We start from the raw sequence: 23747 nt of genomic DNA, 5'->3' as shown, positions 1-23747 counted from the left end.
GTGACTTTCATGTTTGCAGGTGAGGAACAGTAAAACATTTCCAGACAGAGAAGTCAGGAAAATAGATGGGAATTGGAATGGTGAGTATTCCTCACCATTGCTGAAGGGCTTTGGCAGACCTCTCAACATTTTGATAATACTTTACCAGTTAAGGGATCTTGAAAGTAAATCAGGCTCCCATCACCCAGCACAGAAGATGAATGTCATTCTTCTGCAGCTAAGCCTCCACACTTGCCACCAAGCCCAGAGAAACCAGTCTGAAATGGTTTAAAGTCAATGATGTCAGTCTCTTACACTGCCCTGATTTCACAGTGCTGCTGGCCATGGACAGCCCCTCCACCCCACTCTCCTGCATCCTCAGCAGCCAAGAGCAGATTTTAGCAGCCAGAGGTATCCATACACCTATGAGAAGCTGAGGTCAGCTTCGAGCTATCAGTCCCGCTGGAAAGGCACTGGTTTGTTCTGCCTCCTACAAGGGGCTGTGCTTAGATACACACAGCTCACAGGCAGGCAAAACAGCCCCTTGCCCTGTGCTTTAATGGGATTCAGCCTCCCTCAAATGCACCATAAAGGCAGGGAAGTCCCTCCCTCCGAGGATGCTGACCCTTGGGGCACCCAGGCAGGTGCTCCAGCCCCCTTGCAGCATCAGGAAGGTGCACAGGGCACAGGGTCCGGGCACACAATGCAGCCGGGTCTGAAGCGCTGCTGCCAGCTCTGCACACACGACAGCGTGGGGCTGGGGAGCTGCCAGCTGGGCGGGGGGCTTCCAACAACAAAGCCTCAAAATCCAAACTACACCTCCACCTCCACAGCCAATGTAAAAGCCAACAAAAGGCACATTTTCCAGCATCTCACTTCCCTCGCCAGAACAGCTCTTCCCCTTCCATCTTCTCCCCTCCTCCTCGAGCACACCTCTCCCATTCTCCCTACCCGCTGGAAGATGACGACATTCTAATTGCAAGGGCCCCCTTGCCACGAGGCGGCTCAGACAGGACTTCAGGATGTGATTGTCTCCTGCCTTTGTGCAGGGTTAAGTGTGTGGGGAGGCAGGGCTCACATAATATAGTGGGGTAGAAGCTGGAAAGGTCAGAACCACCCCCACCTCCAGCAATGGGCATGTGCTCGCCTGCAGCCGCTCTCGGCCAGCCCTGCGGCTACAATTAGCCCCACAGAGCCCCAGCCCACTGCCAGGCTGCTGCTGCTCACACAGCACTGCCTTGAACAGGTCTCCTTTTAAAGCCCTCGCTCCATCGTTTGAAAGAGATGCTCCTACACAGAACAGGCTGGATGGAGAGAGCTGAAAGGGAAGGCAGCTGGTGGCGGATGGTGTGGGGAGCATCCCAGTGCAGAGCCCGGCTCCACAGGCACTGCCGGCCATTCAGTGCTCGGCCCCTCCAGAGAGGGCTCCCTCCCTCCCTCCCTCCCTCCCTCCCTCCCTCCCGCAGCCGCTCCATGGTTCAGCAATGGACAGATGCCTCCATTTCACATCATGCATCCACCAGCTAAGACAGGCTAGTGCTGAAGGCAAAGCTCAGGCTCTGCCAGCTCCAGCTCCAAACCCTGCCTGCTCACAGGCAGGCTCCTAGGTCTATCTTTGTCCCGTTTAGCTGGGCTAGGGAGCACCCCAACATCCCACAAAGCCACCCCTAGCTACAACTAGCACCTGCATTTGTATACTCCAACAACACACTATGCAAGAGTTCCAGGCACTGTATTCAGGTTTGTCACAGCTGTACCTGCAACACTCAGTTGGCTGCAGAAAGGTGGTACTTGGCTCCTAGAGGCCACCCTGCAAAGCAAGTGTTGGCAGGTGCCACAGCCAGAATCCAGACTGTTTGCTAATGGCAGATAGGTGTTTGAGGGCTCCATGCACTGAGATCAATCCCTCCCTCCTGTGCAGAGCCAGGGAAGCACTCAGTCCCGGCAGAGAGAGATGAGTCACCTGGGCTTGGGAGCAAAGCAGTGTACCAGCCCCTGGGCCAGCAGCCTGGCCATCCTGTGAACTGCCTCTTTCCTAGGCCAGCACCCTATGGCACACAACACAGTCTAGCTGGTCACCTCCAGAGGTGCCTCACCAGCATCCAGAAGTGATCTCACAGCTCAGTAACGATGCTTTGTTCTTCCAGACCATTTCCAGCCTTGGCCCCAACAGCCTGCCTCCCATGCCAGCCTGCACACCACTCCAGCAGTACTCTCTTACTGGAATGGACTCCCAGTCCAAATCTTGTTACCAGTCCCCAACCCAACCCCCCACGCACAATGGGCTTCCCCAGAGGGATCTCACAGAGTCCCCCAAATGTACTGTGCTGAAGATTTAATGATTTTCACTCCCTACCTGTGACAGTCACCAGCATGGAGGCCACAAGCGGACGGTTGTTGTCCAGCTTACGGCTCAGCCTCAGCTCCCCGCTCGATTGATTTACAATCAACAAGTGCAGTTCATTTCCCCGCTCAAAGGTGTAGAAGAGGTGGTCAGATGCATCTGGATCGTATGCTGGGACCTTCCCTATGACTCCCGAGGGGAAGGTGTTGGACTTGTTTGACACGTAGTTATTGAACAGGATTTGGAAGTTCTTCAGAACAGGGCTGTTGTCATTCTGGTCAATGAGTTTGATGTGGACTGTAGCTCTGCTGACCAGAGGGGCAGAAGTGGCCTGCACTACAATCACATATTCGGGTTTTGTCTCATAATCCAAGTCTATCAAGGCTGTGAGCTCCCCAGAAAAGATGTCCATCTGGAATATCTCAGGGATGTTGCCTTCCACAATTTGGTACATGATCTGGGCATTGGGTCCCTCATCCGGGTCAACAGCAGTGATCTGGGCCACCACAGAGCCTACGATGCTGTTCTCCTTAACCAAGACCTCAAACTCCTCAGCAGGAAAGACAGGGGCGTTATCATTCACATCCTGAATGGTAACCTGGATGTGGACAGGGGTTCGCTGAGGAGGGATGCCCCTGTCCACGGCGTAGGCAGTCAGCTCATAGACAGGAACGTTCTCGCGGTCCAGCCGGCGCACGGTGCGGATGATCCCCGACGTGGGCTCTATGGTGAAGTCTCCATCGCCATCCTCCCCGTTCTGGAAGGTGTACTGCACTCGCCCGTTGGTGTGGGCGTCCCGGTCGGTGGCAGAGATCTGGAGCACGCTGGTGAAGGGAGGTGCATCCTCAGAGATCATGCCTTGGTAATGAGGGCTGACAAACTGGGGGGCATTGTCATTAACGTCATTCACCATTATTTCAACGTACGTGGTGTCTGCCTTCTGGGGGATCCCATTGTCCTTGGCAGTTATAGCCAACGTGTACGTGACCTGGTCCTCATAGTCCAGTTGTGCCTGGAGAGTGATGGCCCCGGAGTCTGGATCAATACGAAACTGAGGGACGCTGTCTTCCAGGTAGTACGTGATGCGGGCGTTCTCGCCCACGTCATCGTCCGTGGCACTGATCACCACCACGGTGCTGCCCACCGGCCGGTCCTCGTTGATGCTCACGGAGTAGTGAGCGCTCTGGAACACAGGCCGGTGCGTGTTGGCGTCGGTGATGTTGATGTGGACGTGGCAGTTGTCACGCAGGGTGCGATCGGAGGCTGTCACGGTGAGCACATAGCGCCTCTCCTGCTTGTAGTCCAGCGGCAGAGACAGGGTGATGAGCCCCAGCCCACCCTGCGTGCTGATGGAGAAGCGGTTCCGCGTGTTGCCTCCCGTGATCTGGTAGGTGATGGCACTGTTCACGTCCCGGTCCACCGCCGTGACGCTGAGCACGCTGGTGCCCACAGCTGCGTCCTCGTTCAGGCGGATGAAGTATTCCTTCTGCGTGAACTCGGGGCGGTTGTCGTTGACATCCATGACAGTAATGGTGACGCTGGCCGAGGCAGATAAAGATGGAGAGCCATGGTCACGAGCCTCCACCCCAAAAAAATAGTGCTCGACCGATTCCCGGTCCAAGGGCCCGCTGACTGTGATCCACCCTGTGGCACTGTTCACCACAAAGGGTGTGTCAGCTGAGACCCCTGTCAGTTTGTACTCCAGGCGCGAGTTCTCGCCATAGTCTGCATCCACGGCCTGGATGTGGATGACAGAGTGGCCAAGGGGAGCATTCTCCAGGACAGAGATTTGAAAAGGCGTGCTGACAAAAATGGGGGCATGGTCATTGATGTCCACCACCTGGATGCTCACCATGCCAGTGTTGTTAGAAAGAGGAGGACGCCCCGCATCCTGAGCCCGGATCCTCAGGGCGTACTCCCGCTCCACCTCAAAATCCAGGGGGGCCACCACCTGTATTTCCCCAGTGACACTGTCAATGGAGAACTGGCCCCGACTGTTCCCACTGATGATGTTGTAGTGCACCAGCGCGTTGTTGTCCTTGTCCAGGTCCGTGGCGGTGACACGCAGGATCTCAGTGTGGGGCCGTATGTCCTCCCTCACTTGGACAATGTAGCGCTTCTCGCTGAACTGAGGGATGTTGTCATTCTCATCAAGGACCGTGATGTAGACCTTGACAGTGGCGGAGCGGGGCCCCGGCTCCCTGCCCTGGTCGCTGGCTTCCACCACCAGGGAGTACTTCTCCATCTTCTCCCTGTCCACCGGCCCGCTGGTGGTGATGAGGCCGGAGCGGGGATCAATCTCAAAGACGTCGAAGGCGGCCCGTTCGTTGACGAAGCGATAGCGGATGTTGGCATTGGGCAGGGAGTCGACGTCGGTGGCCCGCAGCTGCAGAATGGGATATCCCTCCTCCACGTTCTCCCGGATGGTCTCCCGGTACTCGCCCTGCTCGAAGACGGGGTCGTGGTCGTTGCGGTCAGCCACGGTGATGGCCACCATGGTGGTGGCGGAGAGCCGCGGCGCGCCGTGGTCCGTGGCCGTCACTCGGAAGTAGTGCAGGTCCATGCTCTCGCGGTCCAGGGCCTGCGTGGTGGAGATGAGCCCGGCCCGCGGGTCGATGCTGAACAGGTCCCGCGAGCGGCTGTTCATCAGCGCGTCCATGGAGTACACCAGCCGCCCCGCCTCGCCCCCGTCGGGGTCCTGGGCCGCCACCGCCACCACCGCCGTCCCCGCCGGCTGGTTCTCCGCCACCTCCGCCTGGTAGTTGTACTGGGGGAACAGCGGGTGGCGGTTCGGGGCCGCGCGCCGGGCCCGCCGCCCCGGGGCCGGCGCCGGGACGGACGGCAGCGGGCGCGGCTGGGCGGCGCGGGGCGGGCAGCGCGGCGGGGAGCGGCGGCGCGGCGCCGGGGGCAGCCCGGGGGGCACGGCCGCGGCCCGGCACGGCACGGCGGCGGGACAGCCCCAGCGGCTCGGCGGGCCCCAGCCGGCCCGCGGCGGCGGCGCGGCAGCCCCCAGCCCGGAGGGGAACAAAGGGAGCAGCAGGAGCGGTAGCAGCACCAGCAGCGGCGGCGGCGGCGGCTCCCGGTGGCGGCGGCGGCAGGAGCGGCTCGGGGCGGCCACCGGCTCCTCCGCCGCTGCCATGGTGCCTCGGCGGCCGCCGCCCGGCCCGGGCTTACGGCGATGGGCTCGGCGCCGCCCCCGCTCGCGCCGGCGATGGCCGCCCCCTGCCCACCACCGCCGCCACCGCCACCGCCGCCGCTGCTGCCGGGGGTGGTGGCGGCTCCTCCCGCAGCCCCAACATGGCTCCCGCCGCCCCGCCCCGCCGCGCCCCCGCCCGCCCCGCGCGCCATCTTGGGCCGGGCGGGCGGGCCGCCGTGCGGGCTCTGTGCTGGGGTGGGCGCTCTGTATAGCGGCTGCTGCTCCGTGCCGCGGCACGGCCGGTCCCTGCGGGGCTGAGCCGCTGCCGGCCCTGGAGCGGGCTGTGCCGCCCGCAGTGAGCCCCGCGGGCTCCGCGCCGCCGGCCCGCTCAGTGCGCGGGGCTGCACCGGCCGGGCCCGGGCGAGCGGCGCCCGGAGCCTCCCTCCAAAAGCGCCGGGCCCGGGACGCGGCACACCGTGCACACAGCACGCACCTGCTGAGCCCAGCGAGCCGCTGCCGCCGGCACTGTCCCCTGGGCCCGGCTGTGCCCGCCGGCCGCTGCCCCGCGCCCGCACAAAGGGGAGGCGGGCAGGGAGCACTGCCGCGCCTTGGCGGGCGCCTTCACTCCCCCGTGCCCATCTGGAAGTGGAACACGTTGGGTCTGCAAGGATGGGTTTGACTGTGTGAATGAGGACGGGCTTCCCTGTGTCCTGCTCTTCCAGGAGGTGCGCGTGGTGTCGCAGCCCCTGCTAGCCCGGCTCCCCACCCATGGGCATGGCACAAATTCAGCTACCCCACTCTGCTTCCCCAGCACAGACCCCAGCTGCCAGCACTCACAAAGTGTGGCACCATCACCACAGGGAAAGTCGCAGATTTTGCTTCCTGTATCCTTAATATTAAAAATCCCAAAACCAACCCTACAAATTTCCAAGGAAAATTCCAGACCCTTGCATTAATGGTGATTCATTAATGCACCAGCTTCATAATTTAGTTGTTGGTTTGATTCAATCAACTAATACTTCATCCTGATCCACTGAAGCTCATATCAGGCTTAGGAATAACAGGGTGTAGGTCCTCGTTAGTGTTTAACATGCCATGGTAGAGGGACATCCTTGGCCATGTCCTGCTAAAGGAGAGGGCACACTGGGGCAAATGCTAGGGAAGAAAGAGTTGTGCCAGGGAGGAAAATATAGCAAATTGGAGATGGGGGGAGTTTAGGATGACATAGGGAAGGGCAGGGTGTACATAGGACACACTGTGCCTCCGTCCAGTGCACATCCCAGCTCCAAAAGGGCTGCAAGAGCCTCCTGTGCTGGATGGACTGTTCAGGGTGTGTAGGCTGGACAGCAGGAGGACCCCAGTATCCACACCACAGCCAGGCTAGACATGGCTAGCAGCCCTTGTACAGGCCCTGCATGGCTTCCCAAACAAACTCAGAAATTACCAGTGGGATGGATTCATGGAGGTGGTGCTCCTCTGCTCAGCTGCCACTGCCAGCACTGCAGGAGCCATGCTCACTCTCCAACACACTCCCACCCCGCAGGAAACACCACAGGGCTGTGCAAGGTCCCACTGTCCCTTTGCAGAAATCTGAGTGGCTGCCTGGGAGCTGCACACTGTTTTGGACAGCACAGGCCCCATGGCACAGCAGGTCTGGGCACTCAAGGGAGTCCAGTTGCCACCGTCCTGGTGGTGCCCTCTGCTCCAGCTGGGGCATCCCACATGCTGCTGCCACAGCACTGAATCCTGGTGGCACCAGTGCTTTGCTTCTCTGCTCCATGTTTCAGTGCTCCCCCACTAGTCATGGCCACTACCAGCTCTCACCCAGCTTTGGTTCCACCAATGGTGACAGATGGTCCCTTAGCAATTGTTGTTAGTGTAAATGAGGGGGTGGGAAGAGCACATGCTGCCCACTGATGAGGGTTTGACAGCAAGCAGGCTCCCATTCCTAGGCTGGAAACCAAGGAAACACAACAGGGGGTCTGCAGCACACCCAGTATATCCCCAAACCTGGCTGGCCTCATGCAGGGCTGGTAATTCCCTCCCACCAGCATCACCTCTGCAGAAGCCAAGACCTGGCCACCACTGGGGAAGCCACAGGGTGGGCAGAGCAGGCAGGGCTTGTCCTTGCCCTGCTGCTTGAGCTGAGCACGTGTTGTAGGACCATGATGGGAAATACCAGACAGGCCCTAAAGGGGTAGCCAGTGCACTCAGCCTGTGCCAGAGAGAAGCTCCCTTGGTGTTTATACAATGCTCAGGGCTGACACCTCCTCAGTGTGGATGTCTAAGCCCCTGGAGAAGCCAACATGTTATTTTATGAACTCCATGGGATGGGTAATCTGCTGTGGTTAACTCCTCAACCACCACATAACACCTCTGGCTTGGGTGGTCCAGCACCAGCACTGACAGGGCTGTGGCCATACCAGCCATAGGCATACTGTGCTCTTGGGGGATTTATTTTCTCCCCTACAGATCCTTACGCATCCACTTGAACCCCCTCAGTGCTGTTAGGATAATGCCAGAGCAGTCCTGTCCCTGCACACAGCTCACCCAAGAAACCTCATTTAACATAGGGCAGCTCATCACTCAGGTGCAACAGGAACATGCTGGCTGGATCATACATCACACCTCCTCAAACTGGGGATGTGCAATCAGGAAACCAAATCAGGAGAGAGGCAATACTTTTTAAAAGTAATGAAGGCTTTCAAGTTTATTTGTTCTAATTACCCAGCTGACAGCTCGGGGGAGGAGGAGAAAATTATCAGGGTATTACTGGCACAAAATAGTTGTAATTGAATCATTCCAGACAATAAAGCAGAAGCGCAGGTCACAGGCAACGTATCACTCCCCTCGTGCCAGCCCCCAACACCCCTCACTGTTGCACCACAATAATAACACCAATATGAGAAGATGCTGCTCTAATTGTGCCTAATTACAGCCAACAATCCTGAGTGTCTCACCTACATGGAGAGCAGGACCTGCTGAGCAGGCTGGGGACAGTGAGTTTCCATGCTATAGTTTGATTCCCTGTGATGTGGGAAGGCCTTTCCTGGGCAGCAGGTGCATCTTTGCCCCTGGACCCCACAGCCAGCTGCCTCCCTAGCTCTTGCAGCCCTTGGCTGTGGTGGCAGCAGGGTGGTGGGGCAGAGGGTGTTATGTGCAGCTGGGATAGGGGGAGCAACCCCACAGCAGCAATGGCTCGGGGATGCCCATGGGAGCCACCAGCTCTGCACCAGTCTGGGCTCCTGGCAAGCAGAGTCACAGGTCCTGCCACAGCTGGCACAGCAAAGCCTGTGCTGTGTCACTGAGGGCAAGTGCCAGATGAGCTCTCACCACAGCAGCAGGTCATGGGCCAACAACAAGCCCCAGCAGCACTGGGAAGCTGAGGTTGGCTCAGGGGCAACTGTGTGCTGCACAGAGCAATGGGGCACAGGAGAGGCACCATGGGTGCCACAGCAGTGAGCACTGGCAGCCCCCATGTGTCACGATTGACCCCAGGTGTGCAAATTGCACACTTCAAGGCCACATGCCTGGGGACTTTGGAGACACAGACCAAAGAGACAGGAGCTGGGACAGTCCTGGTCCTGATTCTGCAGGTAGCTGTGTTTGATGCCATCCCTGTTTGGAGTGGCACAGCTTGCATGTGGCATTTACACACCTGCAGTGCTGTGCCCATGACCTGGCTGGCTCCCTTGGGACAGAGCCAGGAGCAGGGACCAGCTTCCTGCTGCCAGCACAGTGCTCTGCTGTCCTCCTGCCATCCCAGGCACCCGGAGCTGCAGGCACAGCTCAGGTTTGGGAGCACACATCCACAGCCCAAGCACAATTCATTACACTCAATACAGACCATTAAACCCTTCCTTGCCCAGGCTCACTGCCCTGGCAGCTCTGCTGGGAGCCAGCTGAGGCTGCATGGACCTTGTGGGAAGTGAACTGTGAGTCCAGCTCTGCCAAACCTTCCATGTGGAGCAGCGATGCTGGGCAGGCCCCAGGAATGCTGGCTGTGCCCCTAGCAAGGGCTGCTGCCCTCCACCCCTCCCTGTCAGTCAGCAACATGGTAGAAACAGACAAGGCAAGAAGCTGAATGAGGGAAAACGACTGCATTACCCCCATTTGGAGATCAGCACCCACTGCTTTGCCTCTGGGCAGCAGGCACCCAACCACCCTTGATGCTTTGGTGCCCCCACAACAGGATTGGGCATGCAGGGCTACACTCATAGAAGTCCAGTTTAAGACATTTTTATTCTTCTGCAGGTTACACTTAGTGTTTAAGAAAATACAGGATCCCTTTTGACATTCATACATTTTTACAGGGAAAAAATAGGTTTCTCTACTAGAGTGGTTATTAAACTTGGGCATTCCCAGGCTGACTTCCTTGCCCCCCTTGGCTGCCAGGCCAAACCCCTCTGTTCTCAAAGCATCACTGCCCTGTGGCCAACCCAGGCCTGCAGAGCTTGTGTCGTCCCCTCAAGCTAACAAAAACCCAAAAAATTAAAGTAAATACAGTGCCCAGTATTTCCAGTTTCACAGCTCCTACACTGGTTACTGCAAAAGAATACCTGGGGACAGGAAGTGACCACACTGTGCACACAAATATCTAAGAGACCCACGTTAGTGTGTGTGACTATCTAGACCAGGGAAGCAGGTTAATCCCGTTTGCTAGAAACCTAGAGGAAATAAAAATAAGGGTTCCCCACAATTAGCATAGTCACAAACAGCTACTGGACACCAGGCTCACACTGCCTCTGAGCACTGCCATGGGGACAGGGAGGGCAGCGAGGCAGAGCTACTATGAAGCTCAAGGCAAGAAATGCACACGCTGCACGAACAGAACGTGCCTGCCCAAGGGCAGCCCCTCTGCTCGAGGCAATGCTGCAACAGAGGTGGCAAGTGGCAGCTTCACTTGGCAGGACACGTCCTTGTGCTGTGTCTGGCCAAGGGCTTCCTAAGGGCACTGTCACCCACGTGGTTCTTACTTCTAGGCTGCCACAGTCTGCAAGAAATTGAGATTTAAACATCACTATAGAAAGCAGATTGAAAAGCAGCTGCTGGGTAAGACCTCCATGACTCAAGGTGGGCTGCTGCCCAGAGGCAAAGCTGAAGGCTAGGAGGGAGTGAAAGGTTCACTAGACGAGGCATTAGACAGCGAGCAGCTACTTTCCCTTGGCAGGGCTGCAGCACATTGGCACTAGCAGCAAGAAACAAAACAGATGTTACAAAAGCTTCTTCCAAGCACCAGCGGACTCCACTTGGTCACTGCAGGGAGAGAGACGCACATGGAAAAGAAGTGATACTCTAAGGCAAAGGCCTTTCTCTTCGGGACACCAGTGCAGCTGAACATCCCCCCGTGCTGGCTGCTAAGCCTCCACAGGCTCTCTGCCCTTCCCACTGACACCAGGTGCCCAAATAACTTCTGCTGAGTCTTGCAGGCAAGCTGCATCCTGTGCCCCCAGCCCCGGGCACCAGGCCCCAGGGCACCCACACCCTCTGCCACTGGCGCTCCCAAAGGGCCGGTGAATGCTGTCCCAACCTTAGCCTCACACAGAGGGATGTAAGGTATGAGCTGTACTGGGAGGGAATGGGGAGAAAGTGTCAACAAAAGACATAGTCCATCCAAGCGGTTCAAACTCCAGTCCGAGTTATGGAGCATTAGCTGGTACCAGAAGAGATTTCTGGGAACTCCTTATAAATCTCCAAGATGATCAGTTTCTCCATCTGGCACTGCTGGTCGTCCTCCTCCTCGCCCAGGATGCGCTGCAGGATGCCCTGCAGGTCAGCGAGGCGGTGCTGGTGCTGCAGGTAGGGCGTGGAGCGGATGATGGCATGCATCAGCGACAGATACTCCATCCTCAGCTGCCAAAAGGGAGGGGAGACAAACCACAGAGCAAAGTGAAAGAGTTTCAGTGAGATAAACAAGCATGCCAGCCTCCATTACAGCATGAGCACAGGAACAGCTGCTGCTGCACCATCAACCAGAGCACATCTCCAGAGGCACCTGCTTTTCCTCAAGTATCATTAGTAACTATGGAAAACTCTGCTTTTCCCACAGCAAGAGTGCTGCTCCTCCCCTGCTCTTGAACACGTGCACATCCCCTGCCTCTTGCAACATCAAACAAGAGAGATTCCTCCTACTACTATTCATAGAGGGTCTCTCTTCCCAAAGGTCCTTGGTCAGAAGTATGCAGACCCCCAGAAGCCTGGCAGATCTTTTTTCACATATGCTGGTGTGCCAGGCAGGATAAATTCTCCCTTCCTCCTCAGCTCCCAAGGTTGATTTAAGCACCCAAAAATATTGTGCCCACCCCAGAACTCCACTCCTGCATGCACCACCAGGCCCCATGAGGGGCCATGAAAAACACCATTGCTTTGGGACTGTGCTCCCTTCCCCAGCACCCATAGGTCACTGTGAGCACCTTGTCTCCAGGGGAGAGATCAGCAATCTGCCGCACCAGGATGTCTATCAGGACCATCATGTCTGTGTGGTAGAAGATGCTGGCTGTATCCTTGCTGGCAAAGATGTCCTGCAGAAACTTCAGCACTGAGTGTGGTGGCTGAGGCTGATGCTTGAAGATGCTAACTGGATCATCTGGGGGAGGCAGAGAGACTGTGCTAAGCCACACCTTCCCATTGCCCATCTGCTCCATCTTCAGTGCACTTCCCTTCATCAGACCCTTCTGAGAGGAGGCTGCTCTGCCCTTGGCCAGCCACTCCCTGCCCATGGATAGCTTTTGTGCCTAAAGACCTCAATGCCTTGCACAGAGGTGTGTAATCAGGATAGCAGCTCTGCAGGCTATCAAGATGAGAGCAAACTCATTATGATTAGCATTAATCACTGTTTATGTTTCACCGACCATCCCAGGTGAGAGCACATTAGCACATTATCTCTCAGTATCTCCCATTTTTGCTCAACAGCCACCACTCATTTTCTCCTTGGTTTATTAGGAGAGGTCCAATAACCCCTCTGAAAACCCCATCAGAACCTGTACCAAAAACAAACTTTCACCAGAGATCAGGCTAATACTGTCCCTGAAGCAAAAAACCAAACACTTCCAAGTTTAAATGAGACACCACATTCTGTTCTCCAGCAAAACACATCCCTGCAGACTCCAAGAGGGGCTCTGAGCCATGGCAGCTGCAGCAGTTGCCAGGAAGGCAGGCAAAATCTTCATTATGTTGTGGGACCTCTTCTCCCAACTCCTCACTGTAAGGTGATCTCTGCAGGGAATCTGGCAGGGGAAGAGCTAAACAAAGGCTTTGGGAGGAGGCCAGACAGAGGAGCAATGAGGTGCCTGCTGCCCTCAAGCTGATATAGTGTGGAGATGGTGATTTGCAACCCCAAAGAGAACTGAAACCAGAGTAAGATGGGCAGCATGCATCACAGGATGGGTTATTTCCAGCAACTCAACAAAATGAAATCTCTCAGGCAGCAAAGCTTCTGTGCTCCAGAAGGTATTGGAAAGCACAATAGTGGCCTGCAGCACAGGCTGAAAGACCTGGCACCACTCTTCCTGCAGACATCTCAAGTGTTCCAGCAATCTGCTCTGTAACAGCTCTCCAAGTACACTGGATTTCACTCCATGCCTGAAGCAGACACAAGACTAACCCTCTGCTGGCAATTCAGAAATGGAAAGTTCCACTCTAAGCAGCATTTTGGAAAACAAAAGCTCCCTCTGCATCTGTCCCCCAGGGCAGATGTTTGCCAGCACAGGCAGAGGTTTGTGTGCCAGCACACACTGAGTCCTCTGACTGTCCAAGGACAGAAGTGGCTCAGGACCAGCTTTCCTCCCAGACAAGAGCCTTGCCCATGGCAGCTGGTCCGTGCTCTGAGATGAAGCTGATGTGACCCAGAAGCATGGAAATGGCAGCCACTCCTCTCTCTCTGTAGATGCCATCAGCCATTACCTTATTCCTTGTGCATCCTCAGCAATGCAGACTGTCACCCTCACAAACTCACCAGGAAGCAGCACAGCACAGCCTGAGCTGACTGCTCCTAAGCTACCTGCATTCCTGACATTCTTTCCTGTAAGGAGCATGGGGCTTGTCCCCCCAGTCATCTATGTGCACCCCTTGCCAGGCAGGTAACAGTGCCACACACACTCACCTCCTCTGTTCAGGAGCAGCAGCAGCTTCTCTGTAAAAGTCTTGACGTTGGAGTGCTTGCTTATTGTAGTCATGATCACACTGTGTTCTGGAACTAAGGAAGAAACCTATTCAGCATCTCCCTTTGTCTCCTGAAGACCATGATAAAAACACATAATGGGTGTCTCCTATTTCACATCAGTACTCTGGGGACCTTTGAGGAACCACAGGCTATCAGAGCTACAAAATGTTTCAGGCCACACAGTGGGTATGCAGGGAGAGAGAAGGTGAAATAAATCTGGAAACAGCATATGAAACACTTGTAACTTGGCTTCTTCTTCATATATCTGACCCATGTGTGGGTTCCCACCCTGCCAGCCAAATACTGGGAAAATACCTTGCTAAGGCTTTATGTTGTCAAACATTACCTCTGCTCACAACCCTCTGCAGCCAAGAGCTTCATTCTTTGGTACCTTCTTATTTCCTATCAGCAGTCCCCTTCTGGAACTTAGAGTCTTACAAGTTCTCTTAGGAAGGGTCTCAGGAGCATCCCAAAAGAGAAAAGTTTTTCCCAGCACTCAGCACTGTGCTGTGCAAGGGCACAGGCTGGTTCTAGGAACTGTCCCCTTGCCTGCTCTGGGAGTGATTTGCTGTAAAATACATTAACCCAAGCAGAACTTGTGTGTGTGTGTGTGTGAGTGAGTGTGCACACAGAATCATATAAACAGCACAGTGTGGCTATTTCTGTGGCTTGTAATATTTCACAGGCTGCAAAGTGTTTCAGGATCCTGAAGGACATCAATATAATATGCAATTAGGAGAATTTTTGAACTAATAGTGCACCATTGAACTGCATGATAGATGAATCTTGCTGACATAGGGATAAAAAATTCAATCCACCAATAAGCAATGTGAACATCATTTAACATGTTCTTAGCATCAGAGAATAAGTCACTGCTCTTGGCTATGCCCCAGGTGGGCAATAATCCCCAGAAACACATTGCCTGTCTTGCATTACTGCCTAATTACTGCAGCCAGCAAGGATATGGGTGTGGGAAGAGGTAATGAATGAAAGCAGCAGAGATGTACTTAATCAGTCTCTGTGCAATCAAATTTCACATGAAATTAGAAAATTTTGCATAAATTTTAATGACACACAGCCCAAAATAACAGGTAAATTACTGGACATATTATTGCTGCTTTATTCTCTCCTCTCTCCAAAAAATCAAGGATAATGAAGCAGATCAAGGGTAAGTAATTAACTAAAGACAATTGGAGCAACAGGAGACTGGGTTAAGGAATGGCCTCTCTTAGCAGGACCTGGAACTATGCTCCAACCTTCCAACAGGCTTCAAATTGTGCAGACAGAGGGAAGGAAGATGCTCTTCCCTAAGGACCTGATCTGCTGTCTGTCCTCATGGAGCTCAGCAGGGCAGGGAGGACAGAGAACAAGGGCAAACAGGGGAGAGCACAGCTCAGGCCAATGCTGAAGGGCCTGGCCTCAACCACTTGGCACTGAATGAGCTTCAGGCAGTGTGCATAGGGAAGTAGATGCTTTGCCAAGACCCACAGAATGCAGAGGACTTTTGTTCTGAATTGGTATCCAGAAATGCCTACTGAAGCATCTTCTCTCCCAAGTCACCTATGCCTATAAATTAACCTCACTCATGCTCTGCAAGTACAGCCCAACAACTCTTTTGATTGGGCACCATGGAAGCCTAGTGACAAATCCACTGAGCTGCCCAGAGCTGCAGGGCAGGGGCTCTCAGACCACTTTTTGCTCTGGGGTTTTGCACCATATTTAAACACAGTGTAGTGCTAGAGACTAGGAGAGCTGGTTGGTAGTTACAGCACCATCAAGACCCAGTAAGATTCTTCCTCCCCATTTTTCACACTCTCACTCTAGATCAATGAAATCCTGCCAAGGCAGAGCAGCACCAGTTTAACCTGGAATGTGGAGATTGAAGGCCAGAAGGACGTTGACAAATAAGTCAGGCAGCTGGTCAGTGGTGTCTGAGGGCAGCCCATCCTCAATCACATCCAGCAGGAACTGCACAAACTGAGAGTTGAGATGTTCTGCACAAGGAGAAAGAGGCATTTACAGCACAGTGAAAATAAACCAAACAAGGGACCATCTAAGTTGCTTCTCTGTTCTTTTATACTTAAAAACCATTAGTGGAGTGCTAGTATCAGCCTCCAGGGAATGAAGGGCTCTTCAAGTGGACTAGACAGACCACTGAGGCATCTTTGTGTGAGACACAGTGCAGGGGACTGCTGAAATTTAGTACCCCAACAGGCAATATTTTTGAATAAACAAAACATCTACTCCTGCTCTAGCTGTTGCAGAGCCAATGCCACCAGTGAAGGCTTCAAGGCAGGAAGAAATTGGTATTCTTGACCACTGGTTTAACTAATCTCTTTAAAAAAAAAACCAAACCTAATGATCTAGATCATTAGTAATAACCCAGTTTTCAATTCAGCTATTAGGAAAGCTCAGGAGCTCATGCAAATAAGTCCACCTGCAGGAAATAACTGGGTTACACAAAAAAAGAAAAACAGGAGGTGTAGAGGCTCATTACAGGCTCTACTGCACCAGTTTAAATCTTGTACAGGTTTACCTGGTGTTAAGGTAAAGCTACTGATGAGATACTTATAACAATCTCTACTGCATTTCTAGGAAAATGAAGCCTAGAATTTCCCAAACACAACATAGCCTTGGGAAGAAGTGGGCAGGGCTTTCTGGTTGAAATGAAAGGACAGAGGTTAAAACAGGGAAAATATTTGCACTTCATTATTGACTGCAATTCCCTTAATCATCTCCATTTTCCCTAAGAGCCTGAACTACAGAGGGCTGCACTATCCTGCTAGAAGAGAGACCAGAAAGAGGCCACATTATGCAGCTGACAGCCTTTTAGTGGGTGTTTGTGCAGGGATCTGGGATCTCAGCCTCATCAGCAGACAGTCTCCAAAGCAAGTGAGAGGTCTGTGCTTTTACACAAAGGTAAAAGAGGCCAGAGGTAAAACAAAATGCCATTTAGTCACGGGGATGGGCAAATCCTTGTTGCCTCCAGCATGGTATGGAGTCCTCCACTGCTCTAACCCAGATTTGTGCTGCTCTTTGGAAATCTGGCATTTCAGCTCATGCTTCAGCTGGCCAGGCTCTATCAATAAAGAACAGACCCTACTCTTGCTGGGCCTTCCACTGAGCTGTCCCCCACCCTGATCATCAGGAAAAGTCCCTCCCTGTGTCTGCCAGCATGTCCCAGACATCCCACCACCAGCTCTGCAATGAGCACAACTCACTCTTACCATAGTGGTGATATGGCAGGGGCTCCCCCATGGAGAACATCATGGCCAGCACCAGGGCAGAGTAACACATCTTTTGATGATCTGCAAGACAAAGGTCCTGTCATTAGTTCTTCCAAGGATATGAAACCTTTCCCCAGCTGCAGCTGGGAAGTCTCACATTTAATAGAGGCATTTAACACTGATTAGCCTGCTCCTCATTCCTGTATTGACTGAGCAGTAAGGGTGTTTTTCCCCATTTTAGCACACCACACGCCTTCTGTGCCTGTGTTTCCAAAGCAATTTAAAAATAGTCATAACAACAGTCCTCTATTTTTTTTCCCTCTACTTCAGAGGATTTGGGCAAACTTGCTGTGAATAATTAAAAACCTCCCCTGCACAGTCCCAGGACACATCCCATAGTTACGTAATTATTGAACCCAGAAAAAGCATCCATCTGGCCAGCTCAAAATACTGCCTGTTCCAACCAACACCACCCCCAGACAGCCATGCTGCTTGTTACCATCTCTGCACTGCTCTACTTTTGCTACCTCAGCTCTGCCTGAAGGTATAAAAGGTCCCTGGAGAGACCAGATCACTGCTCAGGCTGTGCATCTTCCCACCTCCCAGGCCACACATCTCCAGCACTGATACATCCCATAGCCTGCTAGTCCAACACAATTTTTGCTGGCAGCAGCTATATGTGAATGCTCCAAAGAACCCCTGTCAGTGTCTCTCCTGAATTTTAATTAATGGATACCTCTCAGCAGATATTTGCAGAACAAAAAAGCTAAGCCATGGAATAAGATCTGTGCCCTCATCAAATGTAGCCTCTGTCTAGTTCAGCAAGTCTGAAGGCAATAGGAAAATTAGTATTATTATATATAGGTTACCACACACACTAGCTAAATAAAGTTCAGCTACATCTGCCAGAAAGAGCCCTGGGGCACAAGAAAACTGAATGAAAAATTGACCAAAACTACTTTTCATCAGAGGAGGAAAAGGCCCCTTCAATCTATGATGCTTTTTCTGGCCATCCTGCTGCCCTCCACAATACACACCAGTTTCAGTGCCCCCTCCAAACCCTTTAAGATATTTCACTTCTTCAGCCACAAATCAACCCATCTCTAAGCATCTGCATCCTGCAGTTTGGCTTTAGCACCACAGGCTGATGCCTTCACTATCACCAGCTACTCCTGGACTTGGCCAAAGGACTTGTAACATTTGGCAGCTCTCAGGTTTACTGTCAAGCATAGGGAACAAAATGCTACTGAGTCATTGCAGCCCCATGCCCCCTGGAAAGTCAGCTCTGTCAGCAAAGCCTCTCCACTCAAAGCACACAAACACTGTCACAGTTTCACACATGCTGCAGTTTTCAATCAGCAAGCACTTGGAGTAAAAATAGATAATTTGCAGCTTAACCAGATACTACAGTATGAACAAGATTAAGAGTTTGTAGACCATGTGGCAGCAAAGGAAGGCTGAGAACTGCTGTTTACTCTCCGTAAACAGAGAGGGAGGATATTTAATGACTTAAATATAATTTGTACTTCTTATATAAGAAGTTCTCAGCTATAAGGTGACAGTGATGCTAAAGCACACTGTAGCAGAAAAGGGATCTGACAAACTGTTCACCACACAATTTCTTCATTCTTTCCTCCCTGGCTACAGGAGCTGGGTCTCAGAGGCAGGACACTGCAGCAGGGAGACACAGGGAGCTGCTGTTCTCATGTTCCTAGAAAGGCTTTCTTTCATCAACAAAACATTTTCTCTCATCACACCAGGAGCAATGAAGTAAAGTGAGAGCCAGAAGCCAGTGATAAACATGGCAGTAGCAAATATGGAGGAACAGACTAGTTTTGTACCTCCTTGGTCCATCTGCCATTAACTAATGTCCATTCATCTTGGTTGACAGTAGTCTACATGACTAGGAGGCAAATCTTGTTGTATTTCCCTAAAGATAACAAATCAAAAAATGCTGAAACCAGCCAGAAACCTGAACTTGGGGCAAATCCAGATAAATCCAGGACACTCACTCTGCACAGGCTCTATAAGTTTTTGGGTGTGTCCAAGCTGCAGCAGGACAAGACCCCAACACTCACCATGCTGAAGAACAGAATAACTGTCAGTCAAAATACTGAGCATGTTGTTTGGGTTTTTTTAACTTTACAAAGCAGGAGCAGTGGCTGTCAGAAATTAAACAGTATCAATGCAGCTCTCCTGAAGCAGAGGGACTGCTGACAACAGACTGATAAGCATCATTGAAGTAGCCACGACAGGCAGGAGAGATACAGCTGTTTGCTTACCAGCCTGCACTGCTGAAGTCCACTGAGATAGTGATGAGAAACTGCAATCATGTATGAAAAGCATTTCTCAGAGGCCTTTGAAAACCTTGCTTCCACCTTCTAAACACAGCAGTGTGAAATGTGGGCTCTGGGAACAGACACAATTGTCTATGACTGAAGGTAAAAGAGCCTGACAGCTGACTTGCATGTAAACTCTGCTGCAACAAGGGAGAAAGTCATGATTACAGACTGAATTATCCCTGTCTGTTTTCTCTGGAATTGTTCTGGCTAATTCTGTCTTGTGGTGGTTATTATAAGGTATTATAACATGGATAGATGTGCAGGCCAGCTGCAGCAGAGGGAAGGAACTGTCCAGAAGCAGTAAGACCCAAACATCTGCAGAGGAACTGGCCAGCAGCCAATATGCCTGCATCAGTCCCAGGGCAAAGTCTTTCTCACCAAAGGCACCCAGCATCCACAGACAGAGCTTCTGCCTCAGCTGCTCTTCAATAATAAGCCAGGAGGGATCCCACAGAGCTGCTGCAGCCAGTTCCACACTCCCAGTTGTGTAGTGTTGGCAGTGACTGCTCTGGCTCCAGTCACCCACAGAAGGGATTAGCTATTCCACAGCATGTCACGGATCAGCTGCTATTCCCCAGATTTTAGTACCAAAATAAGCTGAAGTCATTCTAGGATTCAAGGTCATGTTTTCACACAAGCTTGCCATTTGCTGGCAGCACATGAAGCAGTAAAGCACCAGAGTGGCAGGAGGGAACTGCTAATGCCCTGAAACACCTCTGAAGGACAGACACATCTGGGCCAAGGATGGTTACCCCCCTGCAGGCCCACTGTGAAGGCTGAGAAGACTGGATGATGCACAGATGTCATTGCACAAATGCCTATCATAAAGCTTAGCACAAGGAAAGTAGTACAGGATGAGGACACTGACTTGTGAGGCTCCTGTATCACACAGTGCTACGTCAGTAAAGCAGGAAGGAAAAAGCTTTTCACCCTCCAACTAGACCACCTTACAGCAAGGAAGGAAAAAACTCTCACCCTGAGATGATGCTAGGGAAAGGGAGATGCTGCAGAGCTGCAGGATGGCAGCTCAGTAGGTTGGACACAGTAGAACCACTTCTCGCCCACTTCCACTGTCATACTTTTAGGACTCCAAAGCAGAGCTAAGACTTGCTGAGAGACAGGCCTGCTCCAGCTTAAGTTCTTCTTGGAGATAGCAGAGGTGTGCAGAAGTGCATAGATCAGAGCTCAAAGGTCCATACCCACCAAGAGGCTGAATCAGCTGTGCTGTCTGGGATGACACAGCCCCAAGAAAAACACAGCATCACTGCAAGCATACCAGGAATAAGAAGGGTGACCAGCCCACTCTGCCTGCACAAAGACAGCCAGGAACAGGGCAGGAGACAGAAACCTGTTTGGGAAGGTGCACAGGATGCTCATTTGGAGACAGTCTTTGTGAATGAATGATGAAGGCACAATAAAGTTTATTTTTAGCAGCACAAAATCAGGAGAAATATTGGCGCAGGGGCACAGTCACAGTCCCATAACCAAGTAGCATTTGCTTCTTGGGCAGTAGAGCCTCAGCCTGGAGAAGATGCTTCTCAGGCATAACCAGATTAAACACCAAGAGTGTGGTAAATTCCAGCACAGAATTTATAAGCAGCAGTAACAAAAGAGCCAACACAGGAGTAACACTTGCAGTCCCACACCACCAGCCCTTTGCCCTGCCCTGAAATGCCACCCTCCTCTCCTCTGAAATGCCTGCACTTCAAAGCATCTAGGCAGAGACAAGTGCAAAGCCTTCTGCAACAGGCTCGATTTTCATCTCCCACAGCCCTTTCCAGACACGAGATGAGCCCTGTTAATGCTGCCCACCAGTCAGGTTGGCAGTCTGTGGTAGGATGCTGGGGACAGGAATGTCTATTATGCAGGTTCAAAGGGGTCATATATGAAATAGATGGGACAGTCCCTGTTCTCTGCAGACCTGTCAACCCTTACACAGCCTCATCACCAAATTATACTCCTCCACAGCTTCATGACACCCACAGCAATTTAACAGACTGCAACCAGGGGAGCAAGGCTGCAAAGACCAGGCTCTTCTGATCTGATCCACGTGGTCACTCAACAGCCACTCTAATTGTGGGTCACAATTAGCACAAGACAATGGATTTTCATTGTCCTTCTAAGAGAAATATGCCACTGCCAGCACTGGTGACCTACAGGTTGGCTCCAAAATGGGGAGCAAAGCTGTGACTGTCCAGGACCATGCACGTGTGGGGAGCTGGAAGGTAACACCAGGGGAGTATTACTACATGTTCACCTTACTCTTGGGCTTTTTCCCAGCATCTGCTTCTGGCTGCTCAGAAATAAAGGACACTGAGGGCACAAAGGACATTCCTATTGGTAGCAGTGACAGGTCATCCTAACAAATGGGGGAGTGTGAAGCAGAAGGAACATGAGGGCAAAGCCTGAGTATGGAAAGCAAAGAGTAGGAAGAACTTGGGCCTTGGCACTATCCTGCAGAGGACCAGGACTGCAATGCTAACAACAGCACTACCATCTCTCTTGGCACAGTGGTGGAGGGAAGGCCCTTTCCTTTAACCAGCACACATCTCCTTCACCACAATGAAACACTACAAAAATTGGGTACAGAACGCCGGAGAAAACTCTTTAAGAAACGGTGGAGATCTTCCTTGAGATCTGCAGGTGTCTCTTGTCAGCATTATGAAACAAAACTGGAACAACTCAAAAACGTGTTTTAGGGCACCTACAAGAAGTGACACAGATTATTAATGGCATGTTCAAGAGCTGGAGGGCTTTGCACTGTTGGACTGAAACATCCCTTCCTGTGCATTACCCACTTAGAGCTGTAATAACCTGAACAACTTTAAAACCAGACTCCATCCCCCCGAGCACTGGATATGGAGAGCAGCCAGGCAGTGGGGGGCCACTGAGGCTGCTGCAAATCCTGTAATGGGAAGACACATTCCCAGGGCTGTGGGAACAGCAGCTGTGGCTCACCCTGTGTGTGAGTCTGCATGTCCCGGGCCAGCTCCATGGGCAGCACAGAGTTCACCAGCGTTGAGATCACGGCAGCATCCAAGTTGCACATGGCTCCAAAGCACTTCAGCAGCAGCAGGCGCAGTGGCACCCTGTGTTCCTGCAAAAACAATTCCTCAGATCAAACCATGTCCTAGAGGAGGGCTCACTCTGAGGCAGAGACACTTCTAGAAGTTCCTGCTGCTGGGAGCTTCCCAGGGTGACACGAACCCAGAAGCTCTAAAAGGTTTTAACAACAGTACAGGAATCACTTCATGATAACGTTCACAATTGGGCTGGCTATGGGTTGTTGGCATGTGTCATCAGAGGGTATGTGGCAGCCAGAACTCAGATCTGAGATGTCCCACATCATCCACTAAATCTGGTAACACACCAACAACCCATACATGTCTCCAGCAAAGAGACTGAGTGTGTTGGGTAGCCAGGATTCTCTAAGCATACTAAGGTTTTGTGAACACTGCTCTGATTAAAGTTTCTTGACAAGGTGACATTTGCAAGCTCTATTCAGAAAGTTCTGGGACGTGCAAGGATTCCAGCAAAGATGATACTGAGCCTGCACCTCCCATGCAGCACCTCTGATGCTGAGGTAACCTGCATACTCCACCCTCAGCCAACAACTCCAGGGTTCAGAGAAGACAAGGGAGCCAAGCCCTGGCACTGGGCATGACAGCAGCCAGGACAAGACACTGCTTCCTACCTGGTCAGGCCTCCTTGAAATTGTGGTCAGGGAAGAGCAGGCAGTCAAAGTCAGCAGGCTCTGTTATGCCCAGCCTGCCTTCCCACTGCTCTCAGCTATGCTACAGCCCCCTGATGCTCAGACCTGGGTTCAGACACAGAAGTGCCAAATGAAAGCAAAATACCACAAGACTTGATGTGCTGTAGCTGGGGACTTAGGACAAGTCTTTTACTCCCACAGGATCCTACAACAGAACATTCCAGGAAGGAGAGGGGCAAAGCAACACTACATAGGTGTTTAAAGCAAAACTTCCATTTCTTCCTCTAAATACTGATTTCCTTCCTCACTCCCAAGGCTTCTACTCACTACCTACTTTCCTAAACAACATTATTTACTAATGCACAGAAGTGCATCAATTAAAATAAGAGCAATCACAGCCTGTCAGATCTCCCAAGGCATCCTCTGAAATCCTTCCTCTAGATACCAGTGATGCCAATGCTGTTCCTCAATGGGCCAGTTACAGAAGCAAGCTTTACCCTTGCCAAGTGCTAGCTACTGGTTCAAAGTCTACAGCAGCCTCTGCTCTTTCACACAATGTTCATGCATAACATTGACATTAGCAGCACTCAAAAGGGATATGCTGCAATTTCAGTGAGACCACAGAACTGCCCTATCCAAGGAAGCATCTTACATACATTCATTGTACCAACCCTGCTCTTTTGCATCTTCAGTGAAATCTTAGAAAGAGATTTGGTGCATTCTGCCATCTTACCATCTGATAATATGCCACAAGGGACAGCACAGATTCAAACTCATTCTTCTTGCACATTTTCTTGCAAACTTCTGGGTCTGCATCTGTCTGGAGGAAGGAATGGACAGGTAACC

General features: G+C 52.3%; 2 protein-coding genes across 8 annotated transcripts in view; both read right to left on the bottom strand.

The window, feature by feature from the left end:
• Window positions 1–5907, bottom strand: part of CELSR3 (cadherin EGF LAG seven-pass G-type receptor 3) — a gene marked incomplete at its 3' end in the record, with an annotated part of 31116 nt that extends 25209 nt beyond the window's left edge. For 4 of the 5 annotated variants that reach the window (XM_079316674.1, XM_079316677.1, XM_079316675.1 and 1 more), the window contains exon 1: window positions 2336–5907. In XM_079316674.1, coding sequence (XP_079172800.1) covers window positions 2336–5462 — 3127 coding nt within the window. In that variant the 5' untranslated portion in view covers window positions 5463–5907. The remainder of the gene's footprint in view (window positions 1–2335) is intronic. The other variant, XM_079316676.1, reaches the window with a different exon arrangement.
• A 3775-nt stretch (window positions 5908–9682) lies between these two features.
• NCKIPSD (NCK interacting protein with SH3 domain) overlaps window positions 9683–23747 on the bottom strand; it is a 53353-nt gene continuing 39288 nt past the window's right edge. For 2 of the 3 annotated variants that reach the window (XM_079317041.1, XM_079317040.1), the window contains exons 7-13: window positions 23635–23721; window positions 22148–22286; window positions 16848–16928; window positions 15486–15614; window positions 13561–13653; window positions 11873–12045; window positions 9683–11312 (exon numbers count right to left, since the gene is read on the bottom strand). In XM_079317041.1, coding sequence (XP_079173167.1) covers window positions 11109–11312; window positions 11873–12045; window positions 13561–13653; window positions 15486–15614; window positions 16848–16928; window positions 22148–22286; window positions 23635–23721 — 906 coding nt within the window. In that variant the 3' untranslated portion in view covers window positions 9683–11108. The remainder of the gene's footprint in view (window positions 11313–11872; window positions 12046–13560; window positions 13654–15485; window positions 15615–16847; window positions 16929–22147; window positions 22287–23634; window positions 23722–23747) is intronic. The other variant, XM_079317042.1, reaches the window with a different exon arrangement.

Source organism: Erithacus rubecula (genome assembly GCF_903797595.1).
Source record: "Erithacus rubecula genome assembly, chromosome: 13".
In the NCBI taxonomy this organism is placed as follows: domain Eukaryota; kingdom Metazoa; phylum Chordata; class Aves; order Passeriformes; family Muscicapidae; genus Erithacus; species Erithacus rubecula.
Note: the sequence above shows the minus strand (reverse complement) of the source record. Positions and strands in the feature narration are given on the sequence as shown.